General features: G+C 51.4%; 5 protein-coding genes across 5 annotated transcripts; 3 read left to right on the top strand and 2 right to left on the bottom strand.

The window, feature by feature from the left end:
* Positions 1–582: 582 nt before the first annotated feature.
* MIND_01348700 (PWWP domain-containing protein) lies at positions 583–2639 on the bottom strand (the record flags this gene model as incomplete). The annotated part of the gene is made up of 8 exons (XM_037369924.1): positions 2338–2639; positions 1930–2030; positions 1734–1869; positions 1568–1682; positions 1197–1514; positions 1047–1147; positions 924–995; positions 583–816 (listed from the first exon to the last, which is right to left on the bottom strand). The coding sequence occupies exons 1-8, from the start codon at positions 2494–2496 to the stop codon at positions 583–585; spliced, it is 1236 nt and encodes a 411-aa protein (XP_037213480.1). The 5' UTR covers positions 2497–2639.
* Positions 2640–5957: 3318 nt separating this feature from the next.
* MIND_01348600 (p-loop containing nucleoside triphosphate hydrolase protein) lies at positions 5958–7399 on the top strand (the record flags this gene model as incomplete). Its single annotated transcript, XM_037369923.1, has 4 exons — positions 5958–6320; positions 6364–6606; positions 6676–6812; positions 6868–7399. 4 exons carry the CDS (start codon positions 5958–5960, stop codon positions 7397–7399), a joined length of 1275 nt encoding a protein of 424 aa, XP_037213479.1.
* A 4419-nt stretch (positions 7400–11818) lies between these two features.
* MIND_01348500 (putative inactive dehydrogenase EasA) lies at positions 11819–13102 on the top strand (the record flags this gene model as incomplete). Its single annotated transcript, XM_037369922.1, has 4 exons — positions 11819–12085; positions 12138–12570; positions 12617–12894; positions 12950–13102. The coding sequence occupies 4 exons, from the start codon at positions 11819–11821 to the stop codon at positions 13100–13102; spliced, it is 1131 nt and encodes a 376-aa protein (XP_037213478.1).
* Positions 13103–13444: 342 nt separating this feature from the next.
* Positions 13445–14230, top strand: MIND_01348400 (uncharacterized protein; the record flags this gene model as incomplete). The annotated part of the gene is made up of 1 exon (XM_037369921.1): positions 13445–14230. The coding sequence occupies one exon, from the start codon at positions 13445–13447 to the stop codon at positions 14228–14230; it is 786 nt and encodes a 261-aa protein (XP_037213477.1).
* A 545-nt stretch (positions 14231–14775) lies between these two features.
* MIND_01348300 (TEA domain-containing protein) lies at positions 14776–16256 on the bottom strand (the record flags this gene model as incomplete). Its single annotated transcript, XM_037369920.1, has 5 exons — positions 15962–16256; positions 15729–15902; positions 15257–15685; positions 14852–15198; positions 14776–14784 (listed from the first exon to the last, which is right to left on the bottom strand). The coding sequence occupies exons 1-5, from the start codon at positions 16227–16229 to the stop codon at positions 14776–14778; spliced, it is 1227 nt and encodes a 408-aa protein (XP_037213476.1). The 5' UTR covers positions 16230–16256.
* Positions 16257–17343: the final 1087 nt, after the last annotated feature.

Genomic DNA, 17343 nt, shown 5'->3' with positions numbered 1-17343 from the left:
TGTACTAATAATTTGTTTTTGGTCGTCGCCTGCTGACAAGTGTGCAAGCTTCCTCCCTATATATGGCTGTTGAGCCGCATCAATATCAAGAATCTCAGTGACATGAGCCAGCCAAAAAGCCGAAGTTGCAAATTTCCTTACCAGGCAATCTTATATAATTGGTTGGACAGTCAATTCTAAATAGCATGCATGCATTCATAATTTGAGTTAGAATTGGGTGTGATATAAAGGATACAAAGTAAGGACTTCTTTTCATTTGTTACAAGTCTCAAGGCAACAAGCAACTTGTTGGCAACAAGTATGGTCAGCCAATCAATGGGAACAAGACACGTCGATAGCGCAAAACAAGCAGGAAAGCGAAAAACTACTAATACGAGTATTGGTATATATATAGATACGAAAGAAGAAGTAAAAACACACAAAAGTATGAGAAGATTCTGGCGTATACAAGTAGTAGAATTTGGGGTGCAATCCACCTAGTTATTCAGGACACGTTTGTTGTTTGCGACGGCGGCTACCCACGAAGCAGTCAGCATTCCACCGTCGTTTGTGATTGCAATGAAAAGATATGCTCACCATTTCTCAGTCTTGCTCCATCATTGTCAAATCACCTTCACCTTCACCATCGTCATCTCCGTTAACAGCCCCGTTGACGTGACCATCTGTCCCAGCAGCACCAGTCGCCCCATTCAAAATCACGCCCCACTTGGCGACCAGAGCAGTTGCGCGGTCGCGGAACTTGAATTCATCGTCGCGCGGAATGCGGTCCTCGGGGAGGAGATTAACGTGGCGCATGACTTTGCCGATCTTGGAGAACTTGAGGAAGATATAAGTCAAATTGCACGAAGGCAAAGATTAAAAGAGGATAAACCGAGAAAGGGACAACAAGAACAGACGAAAAAGGGAGGATGAAAAATACGTACCGTCAAGTAATCCACCGTCATCCCCTCATAAGATTCGATGGCCGTAAAGAGCTCGTCGAAGCTGGGCATTTCCTGCAAATCTATGTTGAGCTCAAGGACTGACCCTGGGACCGAACGACAAACCGATTCCTTTGGAGGTGGCTTGTTACTATTCAAGAAGCCCTTCTGCAGCCTGTGCCGCCATTCTCGCACTTTGACGGCCTCTGGGTCTTCTTCTAGTTCTTCTGTGGCAAACATTAGGATGAGCCAACGGAAGAGGGAAACTATACATACCAGAAGTTTTGGCCACTGGAGCCTTGACTGCTTTGGCCGCTTTGCCTTTCGCAGCAGCCCCTTTCGCAGTGGTTTTCGGCTTTTTCTTTGGCCTCCCGTCCTCTGCATCAGACGCTGCCTCCTCGCCATCACCATCTTTCTCGTTTTCATCTTCACTTTCGATTGTGGCCTTGCTTTTGGGGGCTTTTCGACCTTTGCTTTTACTAGCGGCAGCTTTCTGAGCAGGTGCCTTCTTTACCGGCGCTTTCGCCTTGGACTTGGTAGTCGTTGAAGCCACACTACGTTTCCGCTTGGTGCCAGTTTCTGCAGGCTCTTCGTCTGCTCAATACATGTCAAAAGACGCATTGACGCTGACAAACGGTGTAACTGACCAGCTAATTCATCTTCTTCGACCTCTTCCTTCACTTTCTTCCCGCCCTTCTTCTTGCTTGCAGCCTCCTTTAGAGCTGCAGCATGCTCCTTCTCCCAGGCAGTAGGATCAGCAGCCTATCAATACATGAGCGGAAAAATATACGAGGGAAGATTGAGATGGCCCACCACTTCGTATGCTTCCAGCAAGTCTTTCCTTCCGAGACCAGATCCTTTTTTCTTCTTTTCGTTTGGATCTGCTGAGATAAATGCGTCGATGGCGGCGCTGGTGAGTGGTGTTAGCACACTAGGGGCAAGCCACGTGCTAGGAAAAAAAAGTGAAATATGAGCACCGCACAAGCAGAAGAGGACAACAGGAACGCACTAGTCGCCTTTGGGAAAATATCGAACTGCATAGGATGGCGTTTTTCGTCCAACTGGGCGGGCCTCGCGCACGTTCGGTGGGGTATCTTTGTCGGCGATAACCTGCGACCATGGTATCAGAAGCCAAGTTGAGTAAAACCAGGATACACGGTGTGAAGAGCGTTAACAGATGCCATCGGTTGCATCTAGAGGCTCAGCGAGATGGTCGGCTCAACTGGTGGGCTTGTCGACACGTCAAACGACGAGTCAGAACCGAGCAAACTGGCGACTGCCATTCGCCAAGTTTCACTACCCCAAAAAACATCCGCAAGTCGCAAGGGAGGAGAGACGGGTGTATGCCCAAGAGCTGAAGAAGGAGAGCGCAGGCCCCGAGCCCAGAAAAGAGGGAAGACTAGAAGAGGGTACTCACCATGCCTGGCCACGGAGGAAATCCCTTGAGCTTCGCAAGCACTATGTCGCGCGGCTCAAAAACAAGTTCTGGCTCCTTCTCTTTCGCAACTTTGGGCTTGGGTGCAGCTTTCGCCTTCGCTTTCGCCTTGCTAGCGTCGCCGCCTTTCTTGGAGCTCATCTTCTCTTGCTAGAGAGGGTGTGGGAGTAAGCACCGAAGAGGTACAGATACGACGAAAGCACCCGTACACTGGTCAGCGAAGAGACAATAGCCGGCGGAGGGGACGACAGAAATGTTTGTTGACGCGATGCGGACAAAGGCAAGGAGTGCTCGTGATCATAAACGACGCGCGGTGCACGTGCTTTCTGATTCCCCCTCATCCGATCCTTACCCTCACTGGCCGCTGTCGTCATTCTATCAACAAACCACAACCTTGCGAATAATGTTCACCGTGGATATGTTCATTGAGGACCGTAATCTATACCCCGCAATGCCGTCTACTCCTCCTTGAGGGACTCCAATGGTCTTTTGATAACACTACGAATCGCCATTGCAATCGGCCGAACGACCTTCGATTTACTCATTCCCTGACTTCCATTTTTATCTGGAATTGTCCGAGTCTGCCCAAAGCTGACTTCTTTGGGCGTGTATCCCGCTTGCCGCGTTGCTGCTTCACTGGTATCTTTGAACGACAGACATGAATTACTTGGTCGCAAAGGACGCTTGCTTCGCCAAGACAGACGAGTCTGTGCTGAGGCTATAGTTGATGTCTGGAAATACCGGTGAGTCAAGAAACGAGTCCAAAGATGAATCGAATCACTCACCGAATCCCAAGCACTGTCTGAGAGTGAAATTTGCGACCGTGACCCTTGTCTTTTCCGCTGCTGGCAAGTATTCAGCGAACGTTAAAAGATAAATGGAAGACGTGGACTCACCAGAAGACATTTCAGAGCGTACTGCATGAATTCCATGTCAGACATGAACCTAGCCCTGAATAGTTCCAGCTTTTCGAGGGCCAATGTGCGGAGCAGAATGGTAGTGTCGAGCGAAAACTCCGCTCCATTGGACATTTTCTCCGAAATCCACCTCTCCAACTGTCCATGTGCAAAGCCGAAGACGAAAGGGATAAGGATGATCCACTGTTGCTCATGCGCCCACGGTGGCAACGAATGCACTGGGTCGATTACTCCTTGGTTGTTGGGAAACACGCCGACGATAACTTCTCGATATGGTGGCTCGATCTCATCATAGGCAGTACCCTCAAACGTGCCCATGGCCAAGAAAAGCCTACGACCGGGGTCGATTAACGCACAAGGACGCGTGCTCTTTCCCATCTGATTTTTTGGGTCGCACAGCTTCGTGAGAAGTTGGTGTTTTCCGCGAGGCAGAACACCAAGTTTGTCAATCGTTTGAAGGAAAGGCAGACGGACAGATGTGTGGCGGGCGGTGAGAATACTGCCGGAATGGTGTGGAAGTCGCGGAGACATGTTAACGGTCAAGAAGGACGGGAATTCAAGTTGCTCCTACAACTTCGGCTCCTGCGCTCATATATGTCGGTGCGCTTTGTCGCGTCGTGCCGCTTTAGCATCAATGCGCCGGAACAACTAGATCGCCGAATCAGCACCTTTGTCTTTGTTGCTCGCATTGATCATGTTGGAGTGGCATTCCATTATATAAACGGCAACACTTCACCACTCAACATCAATCCCCCCATTCTCGTCACTCATGGCTCAACTCACTGAAGAGTGGATCCCAAAGACAGCGGCTTTTGCCGTCATGACCATCGACGTCGACGAGACGCTTAAGATTCTCAACGATCCGATCGCTACTGCAGCAGGACGCCGCTTAAACTGCAAGAGTTACGTGGTCTACGTGTCTGGTGTACGTTCATATAAACGACTTGCGCTCTCCCTTGCTGATATGTTGGCAGACACTGCAACTATTCAACCCAACGCTTGCCTTTCGGAAAGAAGAAGTCCATTTCGTTGTTCAAGGCCTTCCGCTCCCTGTTCCCGAAGAACACATCGACGAATCAATGTGTTTCGCCATTTTTCCTACCACCCATCATCCGACAGACCGCGCTCCCCTAGTTCCTGAAGTCGGCGAATTCCCATGGCCAGACTGCTACATCTCGAGCTTTGCTTCTACAGTCGTCCGTTGCGCAACTTATCACCAGAAAACTCGTATCGACTGCGCCCTTAACTCGCGCGACCACGCCCGTTTTGGTGTCTACGAGGCTGATCACCGAGCCAAACGCACATTTCAACGCGAGCTTGAGGCGGACGTGGATGTTGATGATCAAGACACGTCGCCACCTCGCCACAGTAATGGAGGTAGCTCAAACACCCTAGAGGTCGACTCTGGTAGCATTATCAGCAACTCTGAATCGGAACTCCGGATGACGGGGGACGATCTTATGGACCTCTTTGCCAATATGTTGAATGACGAAGCCTCTCCTGAGGAACTTGTCACCGTCAAATTCACGCACGACCTCTCCAAAGTGCTCGAGATTGCAAATCACCATGACTTCTTTGGGGAAGTCGAGCAGCTTCTCCGGTGCGCATTCGTCTTCTCGATTATGTTTTCCACTAGGTTAATAATAATACGTTAGTATTTGCCAAGACTCTCAGGAACGCAAACGATTGGCCGCAAATAAGCGTACTCGTGGTGAACAGCGACTCTCCGTGGACTGAATCTATGTGCTGATACTTGTATAGGCGCGAGGCGTGTTACCCAACGTATCTCCCGACTCGTTTCGGCCACCAAACATCGTGTTCGTAGCATGTGGATGTCCTCTACGGCCAAAGAAACCTGATTTGTGTGGTGGTGCGGATTTTCGATCCCGCAAACCTAACACTTTCATTCTTGATTGTTCCAAATGCTCTGTCAGTGACTTACAGCCCTAAAATATAAGATTTGAAGTATATCTTGTGCAATCATCATCCAAGCCCGTGATGCAAAATGCAATGTCCTGTCAGGCTTTCGTCCGAACTGTGGAGGCTAAGGATGGCTGAACATCGACTGAAGAAGCCATTATAGACGTCCTGTCTGGTGCAAGGAGTTGGTAAGTATGCACCTGATACTGCGTTGCACTGGCACATATTGATATTCAGACAATGGTTCTAATAATCTCCCGTTTCGTGTCCGCTACCAAGCGCCGGCGTCGAGTCGGCCAGTTTTTCGAGTCCTGAAATTATATCATGGCTAGAAGTCTAAGATGATCTTGTGCTAGATCAGATGCAGTATCTCATCCACTCATTTCTGCTATCCTTCACTTGTTTGAGATCCTTCATAGTAAGTACTCCTTCAGAGGTTTACTTGACCGTGTCTGATGGCGTTATACTTGTTTGTCCAGCTTGTGATAGACTCGAACCAGTCGCATCGCGGACGTGACAAAATCGGTCACTGCGATAGCGACTGGAACAGAATCACCGGCGCCTTAGGCACACGAGCCGAAACCGGGTGGAATTAATGACTCAGCCAGGGTCTTGGGACAAAGTTTGAATTTTCACAAATTTTAAAGTACCAGTAGATAGCGCTCGTAAATGCGAATCTCGCTATGTTTTTATTTTTTCGAAATTCCAAGAATTGACGACGCAAATGAGCAATCTTTCTGCGCTGATCAATTAGGGGCTTGCTCGATGCCTTTCGTCCCCGTTGACTCTATCGACCCGCAGCGACTCAAAATCGCCAGAGAAACACTATGTAGTGTCTTCAACATCCCCTCCCTTCACCCATTTCAAGAGAAGGTCGGCCTGAACGTGCTTCAAGGCAAGCATACCATGCTGGATGTCCCCACAGGAGGAGGCAAAACCCTCGCATTTTGGTTCGCCCTCTTCTACTACTGGCAGCCTGGGTGCACAGACGAAGCCTCCAACAAGATAGTCCTTGTTATTGGGCCGCTAGTCGCGCTTCTAGAGGCCCAAGCCCAGCTGCTCAATTCCAAAGGCATTCCAGCCATAGCTGTTACCTCAAACACTCCAGACCTTGAGCAGGCATTAACTGTATGTCAGGAGGCTTCTATAACTGCTTCATTGACTTACCTAGACCAAGAAACTGGGACAAAATCAGTATCACGTTGGTTTTCTCGGGCCAGAGATGGGTCTCACGCCGCTATTCCACGAGAAAGTGCTAAACAGCATACCATTCACAAAGAATATAATCAACCTTATTATCGACGAGGTACACTGCATTTCCGAGTGGGGGACCAACGACTTTCGCCCAGAGTACCGCAAGATTGTTGAGCTTGCGGTGATGATCGTGACTTGCCCATCTTCACCGGTGGGGCTGGTTCGAGCCTACTACAGATGTTGCCACTGCGGCAGTGATACCGAGCAAGTGATTGTCAGCTTCATGTAGCTCTTTACCCTCACTGGCACAACCATGGAGCCTCTTCTCCCGCCTGAACTGGAGCATGCAATCTTTACACTAGCGGCTCTTCTGAACTGGCAGACAGCTCTTCCGCTGATGCTCGTTGCTCAACGGGTTCGAGCCTGGTGAGTAGTACTTATATACAGGTGTTGCGAATATCAATCTCATTCTGAGAACCAGGGTCGAGCCTTTCCTTTTCCGCGTGGTCAGGCTGAAGGAATCGACGCATGCTCTAGCCTTCCTTGCAAAGATACGAGTGAACCCGGATGTCTGCTTCCATCTCCAACATCTATTCCTCGAGGACACTATCGATGGAGTCCTGGATGAAGAAATTAAACTACTTATACGCCGCGCCAATATCCACAACATTGGTATAATCTACCCCTATGCGGAACCGGAGTATCTGCAGGTACTCTCGGAGCTCAAAATTCGACAGCTCACGGTAAATCTCGGAGATGGGTGGTCTGGTGAGACCGTCGGGATTGGCAGTGAGCACATGACATCACACTCCGTCACACTCAGAGATTTTTCTTCCTTCGCCCCCATCTCTGCTCTCCCATTCCTGGCCCCAGCGCCATCGCCTTCGTCACCTACTAGTTTCTTTTGTTCCTTTCTACACTCTAGTTTGGCGAGCCTGGGGCCTCTTGCAGCTGTAGGCGCGACTCTCTCACCCACCGGCTCTTTGTGGGTTTTGGCTCTCCGCTCTTGGTAGCCACCTCTGCCCGTTCCACTTGCAACCCTCTCCGACACTAGAGGTATGTGAAGCTTGTGGCGCGGGCTCCACCTCCTTCCCCCCTTCCTTTTCCCGACTCTTTGGCGACCATCAATGTGTCGATCGATTGCGAACACTGGCCATTGGCTCTCATGTGTAGCGGCCAACACTTTGTCTTCCTTGGAGGGCCTCTGGCGTCCGTGCAAGTACCTCCCCCGCCTTTGGGCTGGTCGCTTGCACTCGGTTCATGTTGGCTACCGAGGCCCTCCCTCTTGTAGGAGCACTGCGGGGCCCATAGTATAGCCCTCCCGCCAATTTACACAGATCTAGTATCCGCCCCATCTGGACAGCGAGCGAGGCCAATCCTGGGTGGTCTGGTGAGACCGTCGGGATTGGCAGTGAGCACATGACATCACACTCCGTCACACTCAGAGATTTTTCTTCCTTCGCCCCCATCTCTGCTCTCCCATTCCTGGCCCCAGCGCCATCGCCTTCGTCACCTACTAGTTTCTTTTGTCCCGCCCACCATCCCCAGCTTACTACCCTTTTTGCGTGCTTGTGTTAGTTAGGATTAGTTAGTCTTAGCTACATGGTCGGCTACCGAGGCCCTCCCTCTTGTAGGAGCACTGCGGGGCCCATAGTATAGCCCTCCCGCCAATTTACACAGATCTAGTATCCGCCCCATCTGGACAGCGAGCGAGGCCAATCCTCTGTTTGGTGGCGGCATCAATATCAATGGGCAACATCGCGCACTTGCCCATATAACCCACCTTAGCCTCTTCGACGCCATCTATGAGCAGTATTTCTCCGACAATTTGTGCACCGCGCTCGCTCTGCTTCCTGCCCTCAGCCATATGCGCATGTCCCTCGCCCGCCTGCCGCTGCCTACCATGGACGAGCGGAACTTGCAGAATATTTTAAAACAATGCATGCATCTACAGCTTCTCTTGCTCGGCACCGACCACGGTCTCATGTCTTCCTTGTTAAATTTTCAAGCGCAAGACATGCGTATTGTCATCGTCCTCGACAGGCAATATTACACTGAGTACTGGGCACACTGGGAACATGGTGCTCGCGGTGGAGCAGACCTCTGGGATATGGGTGACGCGTTTGTCAGGAAAAAACGGGCGGGGAAAGTTGATCGTAAGTTGATGATCCCGCTTTTCCGTATGCAGGCTGATTCCACATCAGCATCTCAGTGGTGGTTGGTAGCACCAATGTCAAATATGTGATTCATTCGAAGACTACTCATATCCGATTTTCAAAATAAAACACTGTCGTTGCCACAACGATCATCGAAAGCAGGCCGATGTTATGCGCTGCGTCCAACGAGACCTCCAGAGTCAATTCATAACGGTCTCGGCTTTGGTCCACCACTTTCGCAACCCGTGACACGAGACGCGGGGTTGATTGCAGGGCATAACCTTCTTCACGATGGTACATCTAGTGCCATGAGCCGGAACCAGCTTTCTAGGTTATGAAACGTACGCAGATAGCGTTGGGCTGCGGAACCCAAATATATTGCTGTCCCAATGCGAGCATGGACCAGAAACTGTTTGTGCAAAAGTTTGACAGCCATACCCCAAATTTAGGAAATCGAGACAAACCTTCCATCAGGGGACGGTACCAGCCAGTCTGTGACTGCAGTTGGCGCCAACGCGTTCTGTACCTGTGCATACGCGGCGCCTTGGCTCCAGTCGATACTGGCCACGGTCCGGCCCGCGTTTGTGCGAAAGACGGTTGTAATGTTCTGAGTGTAGGGCGTAGATTTGTCGCTCATGATGTGATAGTACGGTGTAAAGCCATCCGCCCCGACGACTGTACTATTCAGAACGCTCCGGGAAGTGCCTGTGCGGGAGCACGGGGCGACTTTGAGGAGTAGAATTTCGTTATCGTCCCCAGTAGGTTGTGGGCGGGAAGCAGGGCTCGGTCTCGCCAGAGCTGGTTGCCGTGGAAGAATACCAGAGGCGAGTGGGATTCTATGAGGTTGCATTCTTGAAACTTGTGTTGTTGTTGGGGGGATGGAATAATTGTACGACGAGCACTCTCTTTAATACGTTGGATGGAGGGAGTACTGGTCAGGGACAGTGACCACAGTTCCTCGGTTGAGCTGCCGCTGTGTGTTAGTCTCTGAAATCGGGGAGCAGGGCGTGCTTACATTGCAGGCTTGCTAGGGCAACTGCAGTAGATTGAGTTGTCAGGCTAGCAAAACGCGGTTGCGAAGTTGTCGAAAACAATCGCTATAAAACACCACAGGCAGTGTAGTGCTCAGGGTCATAGGTCTCATTTAACTCAGAGGGTCCGAGTCATGAACTTGAAGCCACTCGCCGGTGTCGCCATTTGCTCCAATGTTATTGACCTGCGCTGGTTCGTGGCGAGGAAGAGGGGGCGCAATAGCCCTCGCACGACGCTAGATGACTCGGGGCAGAGAGCGGGCTAATATTACCAGTAATCAATTGGGCAGATTATAGGACGGCGATCAGAGACTGTTGCTACGAGCGAGGTGCCCGAAGATACATAGTCGGCAGTTATCGAGGCAAGGGCGGAGGCGGGGCGGAGGGCTTTCTCCCCCGAGCACCGTCTCAGCCTGAGGTGAGATGACCAATATCATGATCGGAGTCTCAGAGGGTCGACAGCGTTGGCAACACCAATAGCGTAGGAGTTAGGGTCTTTTGGAGCCCTGGAGGCCACCAATGCGTGGAACCGATGTTGATGCTTGACTTGACAAAGAATTTGAAGTTGAGGGATGAACTTCAAGTGGGTTTAAATGATAATTGCAGTCACGGTACTAGTATTGTACTTCAAGGCTTAGCATAATCGGATGTGGGGCAGAATTTTCCAGGAAATGGTGGCGGAGAGATGCTACACGCCTTAGAAGAAGTATCTGCTGCCAATGCCTGCCATAGACTCAGGTTGTTCGATTGTTGTTCGAAGTCAATTCGAAGGTTGGAAGGTTGACGTTGAGGTTGATGCGATATGGTCACGCTGTGACACCCATCGTCGACTGCCATCGGCCTTTCTGAAGCTCTCACGCATTATCCACTCTCTCTGGACCACATACAGTGACGCCCTATCATGCCCGCTATCCGTCACAATCGTCGTGAAGCAAGGAGACACAATCCTGTCGCCGTCGCTCCGCCCACCTCCAATCTCACTTCACCGCCAGCTGTCCCCGCCCAAGAGGCCTCTACAACACCGAGCAAGGGCTTCAGTCTCGACACCACGCCTTTCTTCCTTCGGCGGTCAAAGCGCAGCTACCGCACGGACGATATCGTTCAACGAGGACTCGATGCATCGCGATTACTTGAAAGCATTGGCAACTCCATGCAGTATGAGACCCTCGGCATGGTTGCTACTAGCTGCGCACTACTATTTGACACTGTTAACGTACGTACCTTGAAAGATAGACGTGACTTGGATTCTTAACCGGCACTAGACGGTCCGGACAAACAAGACTCAATGTGTACAATTGCTCGAACGGGTTGACCAGATTGTCCGCGCCATAATCAATCTTTCGGGCGACGCGAAGGGCTTCAAAAATCCACTTATGCGGAGGGCGGTTGAGCAGTTTTCCGGGTATGTAAATCTCCATAGCGGAAAGCAGTTTCTTGATTCCTCAGCAAGAACACTTACCGATTTGCATGAGATACTCCGCGCTCAGGCGACATATGGGCTATTTCAACGCATTCTTCGACACTCCGAGATGCAAACGGCGTTATCGGACTGTGCCGAGGCGCTGCAGCAAGCGTTGGACCTGTTCACGGTGCATCTTTTCGCGGTATGCGTTGCGACCCGCTGACCTCTGTGCAGGTCCAGACAAGCCTCATCACCGACTCCGCCTTGGGCGGTTTCCGGAAATCTTCGGCGACCCGTCATGACGAACTCCTCCGTGCATTAGGGCGATGAGGTTTTTGAGAATACTCATCATCGTGCATTGTTCGACAACCCCGTCCACCGAAATCCGTCGCATACATCACTTTTGGTTGGAGCTTACCTTCGATGGAGTATTCAAGGACTGCTCCGCATACTCAACCTCCTCTTGATAATCCTCTTATTCCACCGCTCCCAAACTTTCGGCGGCCGCATAACTTCGTGCGAGACAAGATTTCAACAAAGCACGCATATGCACCACGACCTCACAGACTTCTGGTGGAAGAAAAGTCACTTATATCTTTCCGTTTCTTGATTACAACTTTCCAACTGTCTTTGAAGTGTTCCCAATGCTTGATCTGACACCCTTCACACGCTTCAGGGTAGCTCTTGCTATTGCTGCTCTCTTCCGCTACTTTCCGGATGCATTACGCGATGTCCAGGCTGTGCTTACGAAGCGATCACTCATACCCATGACCAAGCACCCCGACAAGCTATCATAATCAAGCATCCGACCATTTAAATGGCGGCTTGGGCCACCAGAACCCAATGCCAACAAGCACCACTCCAAAACTATTCCAACCCATCCACGTTGGCGCCATTGAACTCGGCCATCGTGTTGTGTTTGCGCCTGCAACCCGCTTTCGTGCTTCCGCCAGCCATGTCCCGCTGCCTCATGTTGGCGAATACTACGAACAGCGAGCCAGTGCCGGAGGCCTTCTGATTACTGAAGGGACATATCCTGCCCTGAGTGCTGCCGGATTACCCAACATTCCTGGGATCTGGTCGGAGGAGCAGATATCAACTTGGAGAAAGGTGAGGAGATTATCCGTTGTCTTAACATCCGCCTCCTGATGACGATGCAAAGATCACGGATCGAGTCCATGCTAAAGGTGGTCGGATTGTCATGCAACTCTTCGGCAATGGCCGCGCGGCCTTACCAGACAACTGTGTTGAAGAAAGCATCGACTACGTATCTGCCTCCGATGTCGCCCTTCCTGGGAGAGTTTCCCCTCGGCCACTGGCTATCGCGGAACTCAAAGAGTATGCACAACTCGAAGCAACTGCTGCCTCAAATGCAGTGTTCAAAGCGGGTTTCGACGGGGTCGAAGTTCATTGGGCGAATGGATACCTATTGAACCAATTCCTGAACGACAGGAGCAACACGCGCACCGACGAGTATGGTGGGCCATCGGTCGAAAATCGAGCGCGGTTCCCGTTGGAGGTCGTTGAAGCTGTTGTCAACGCAGTCGGGCAAGAGAGGGTCGGGGTTCGTGTCAGTCCTTGGGGGACTTTCCTGGGTATGTCTTGCACTTGATATCTTCCTCTCTGATGCTGTCCATCCAGACATGTACATGGAAGACCCGCGCCCCGTCCACATCTATGCCGTTTCTCAGCTGCGCAACCGTTTCCCCAATCTGGCCTACCTACACGCTATCGAACCGCGCGCGGACGGTGCGGAAACCGCAAAAGTCGTCAGAGCCGGCGCTTCGAACGACTTTTTACGTGAGATATGGGGAGAAAAGCCGTTTATCACGGCTGGTGGCTGGACTCGCGAGACCGCGCTCGCTGTTGCCGAGGAGAAGGGTGGTCTTGTGTCCTTTGCAAGATCGTTTATCGCCAACGTGTGTCGTGTTCTCTCGTTTGCCACTTTTTTTTGCTCATGCATTTGCTATCAAGCCGGATTTGCCATATCGTCTACTGAAGAACATCGAGCTCACTGTTGGTGATAGGGCTTACTACTACGCTTATGGGAGTGTTGATCCCAAAGGCTATACGGACTATCCGTTTGTGAAAGAAGTGGCTGCAGAAGTGGAAAACAAAGAGATTTAGCTTTACTATTTGTTGGTGTTGGTTATGTTCAAGTTATCATGATCCTATTATCCTACAGCATAAAAGTTGTTGTAGGCTCGAACCAGCTTTACTTCTGGAACACCTTCAGTAAACCATTTGTCCTCCCTTGTGCCCGTTAGGCTGGCTCGAGCCTAAAGTTGTTGTTGTTACACGGTAATAACGCCTTCCCTCGAGAAAGTAGATAGACTCTTTTGTCCACAATCAATGTCAATGACTCCAGTTGTCATCAAGTTGTTACTCTCCGCCGCTCATCATGCTTTTGTCTTCCAACCTCTTTGAGCCCACAGCTCGCCACTACACACTTGCTCTTGACTACATAGCATGCCCGCCACTCTCCGCTCAACGCCCGTGACCCAGCGAACGACACGCAACTCCAACAAGACACCACTTGCTACACCAGAAGTAGTCAACTTCTCGAGCCCAAGCTCAACGCCCCGCCGATGTTCGACCTGCAAACAACCACGCAAGGGCCATCCGAGGTCGGGATGCCCGTTTGGGCCAGAGACGGGAATGACTGAGAAACTTGGCGCATTGGATTTGTCGGTTGTTGACGACGACGACGACGACGACGAAACAGAGGTGGAAGAAGGAGTACCCCAAGGCAAAGAGAGGACGAAGAAGTCGCAGAGAGTCGCTATGCCGGGCACACTGGGTCCGATACCAAGCTGGGTACTCTCCCAGTCGTCATGCAAATCAGAGGACTCCATCTCCTCGCTGGACGTCGCGCCACCCACCTCCCAAGAGTGTCCTCGCCCACTTGCACGTGCGCCCAGCATCGCTGAACGCGAGGTATTCACATCTTCTCTCACCTCACTCGCCAAAGCCACTGTCTACGTTCTCCCCACCGAAGATGCCGCCGAAATCGCTCTGAAGGCGTCTCAACGCGGTCTTTCCACTCGCCAGTTGGATCTGGACCATGAAGACGCCCTTTTGCTTATTGGTCAAACGCAGGCTGCTGTTGCAGTGCTGGAGAAACAAGTGCAAATCAAGATGCATTCGCTCGTGCCCAAGAACCCGCAGAATGGCGTGATAGCAACGGCCACGAAGGGTCTGATAGTTGGAGCAGTTGGAGCCGTGGCTGCTTGGGGAGCGCTGGCATTTGCGTAGCTGATTCCTTGTACGAACTCTTGGTGTGTATTGGTAGCCTCCATCATATCATTTTACGTTGGTCTTGCTCGCTGAAAGCTTTAGACTATGTCCGCTCTGCATTGACGGTGACATTGTCCATGAGCGATGGCCATGAACTTGAACCGGCCGGGGTCGCGCGACAACAAGGAGGACCCTGCGATGCTCCTTTTGCACCCGGGTACCCGTCCCTTTCGGAATGAGCACCTTCGCGCGTCGATCTGCCTTCCCAATGAACGATCCACATTTACGGTTCTACACTTGGGAACGCTAATCCTTTTTGGTATCTAGCCTGCAATACAAGTTGTTGTTCTCTACTAACGACAAAAATTCGGACCTACAAGCAAGCAATTCAGCGTACAACCTACAAAAAATCCTCCGATGGCACCAGAATCCAAAAAGTACCGAAGATGACGCACAAGGGCCATCGAAGTAATAGTGAACGAAATCCATGAAGGTAACGTATGTCCTTTCCAAGTAGATGCAGTAATTAATCAAATAAACAGTTGGCGTCGAGCGTTGGCGTTTTATAATACCTGAGGAGATAGGCAGGTTTGGCGTTAGTGTCGTGTCTGTGGCAGGAAAGCTGCTGACGACACTCACGTAGTTTGTCAAGTCCGGCGGGAAACACGCGTATGAGTCGCGGTCGGAGCCGCCATTCGAGTACGCTGATCGCAGACCTGTTGGCGAGTTTGAATTGTCTCGGGACCACTGTGGGTGCATGTCATGGTAGAGTGGGTATCGATCGCTGTGGTGGGGTTGGGTTTGCTCTTGATCCAATGCGGCAGAAAGAAGCGCATCCATATCTGGGCGGCTCTGGGGTGAGCCAGTTGCCCTTGGCGATACCGTTGTTGGGTCGGGATACGCAAACTTGTAGGTCGCTGAGAAGATGAGTGTAGAGGCCTCGTCGTCTTTGCGGACCTCCTGGTATATGGTAAAGCGCGTGGGATCTTCGGGAGAAACAAGGTCAGCGTCTTATCTCCTCGCGCAGACCACAACGGAGCTTACCTGGGCTTTCAGTGATTGTTCTCCAGTAATCAGGAACGAGCGAAGCACTGTAGACAACACCAGAGACTTGGGATGCCCTTGTCGGAACCAGGGTCACGCTCTCGGCATGCATAATTCGATCGCCAGCATAGACTGTGAAGTGCGATTGGGCATTGACTTGGGTCGACGAGACGAACGCGACGCTGGGGTTGATCATCCGTAACGGACGAGCACGATCCGAAACGCGAATAAATTCGCCCGTCGAATTTTGCCAGTTGGGATTTACTGGAGCGATTTCACTGGACCCATCGGGCAGAATGTCGATATAGACGACTGTGTGCCGCGTATAAGACGGTGTCATTTGTGGAGAGACTGGAGATGTGCATGTGCTGTCGCTGGATGCAGACGAGTCAGGGTATGGTTGGCGGAAGGGGGAGAGGAGATGCAGAACTGGAGGGTTGAGCTGGAGCGGAAACAAAAAGAGGGCACATACGTTTCTTGCCTCCGCAGGATTCTCGCAGCTGCTGCAGCCTACTGCCGACTTGTTTGGCAGACCGACGCTTCCCCGTCTTCTCATAGATGTAGTCTGAGATGAACCGGTTTCGACGAGGGAATCTGCCGAGCAGCCGTGTTTCGCGCGAATCGTCGGGTACGTATGATTCGAGGCCTGTTATTTGGAGGTAAGCATCGTTCACTTATTCTTAACCGGCAACAAACTAAACGCACCCTCTAGTAATGCTGCCTCGAGCTCGAGCGGCCAGACGGTTTCGCCTCCACGTAGCGTCTTCCAGCTTTTACGGACTTTGAGAACGGATTGGAGGACTTCTTTCGTTGTTTCGCTATGGTTGGTGGACGATGTCCAGAGTCGGGGGTCACTGATGCGTGGGGACGGAAGTGGGAACAGGCGATGACCTGCTGGTGGTGTTGGCGGCGAGGACGATGCAGAGCCTGAGGCAGTCGATGCTGAATCTTCTTCGTAGTCGCGGTAGTACATCGATGAAGAGCCGACTTCGTTGTTGTGGCTTGGTGGGTACTTGAACGGATAGACGGGGTCAAACGACAGCGGGGAGTAGCGGCCTTATATAACAAAAAAAGCTCGGCCGTAAATGAATGTCGAGAGATATCAGGATTCGCCCGTGGGGGGACAAGAAAAAGCGCGCCTCTCCTTTTGGGGATTTCCTGCAGCTGTCGTCCGTTGAATCTCGTCGACAAGCCGCCCGCTAAATATATAAGAGATCGTCTGTTCGGACGACTGACGAGATTCGATTCTGAGATTGGCAGAACCAATCAGATTCAAAACGCGACACTGCAGCGCTTTGTAAGGAGTTGTCCCAGTCTGGAAGCAAACTTTGAAGCTTTGATGGGCCCACAACCTTACCGCCTCTTGCGTGGCGATGAACGGTGATTCGTTGACGCTGGCCATTCACTGGGATAAAATTACCCAAAAGCTTTCCGTTTGTAGGGCTACGGCGACCCGACCGCTTGGCGAAGGGTTCTACTCTCACGATGGTGGAGTATTGCAGGCTCGGCACTCAGGGAAGCATGTTGGGCTAAAAATCGGGTCCCCAATAACACAACGCAGGAGGAGAAGGCGCCATAGTATGAAGCAACGACTGAGGGGATTGTCGGGAGCTTTTGCTAACCCACAGCCTTGGATTCATCGTGCCGCATGGACCGCCAGAGTCCAGCGTCTCTCAAAGTCCACGGTGCTGGCTTCTCCGAAGTTCCCAGATCAATCTGGCATCTGCCGGCAATGACGAAACTTTTAATTAACGGGATTCGGAAGGAAGCCCATCGTTGGCTGGGCAGAAAGATCACGCGCGACTCGTGACCAGGTTGGAGTCCCAAACAGTGGTGGTGAGTCCTCTTCCGAACAAGAGGGAAAACCCATGAAAATACAAAGAACAAGCCTGTTATGGGGAGCCTCCGTCCTGCTGTCGGAGACGTGTGTGTGGGTAAATCTTTACCGAGTTCCGGAGAATGATCTACGCCGCGGAGGCTGATGCGACAATCAGATCAAAAATGCGATACGATAACAGTGGGCTGCGTTGATACGAGTGTTTGAGAGTCTAACACAGCTAAAGAAGACCGAACAAACGCTTGGTATC

Source organism: Mycena indigotica (assembly GCF_014461135.1).
Source record: "Mycena indigotica strain 171206Taipei chromosome Unknown Mind.scaff0016, whole genome shotgun sequence".
NCBI classification, from domain to species: Eukaryota; Fungi; Basidiomycota; class Agaricomycetes; order Agaricales; family Mycenaceae; genus Mycena; species Mycena indigotica.
This window is presented reverse-complemented; position numbering and strand designations above follow the sequence as displayed.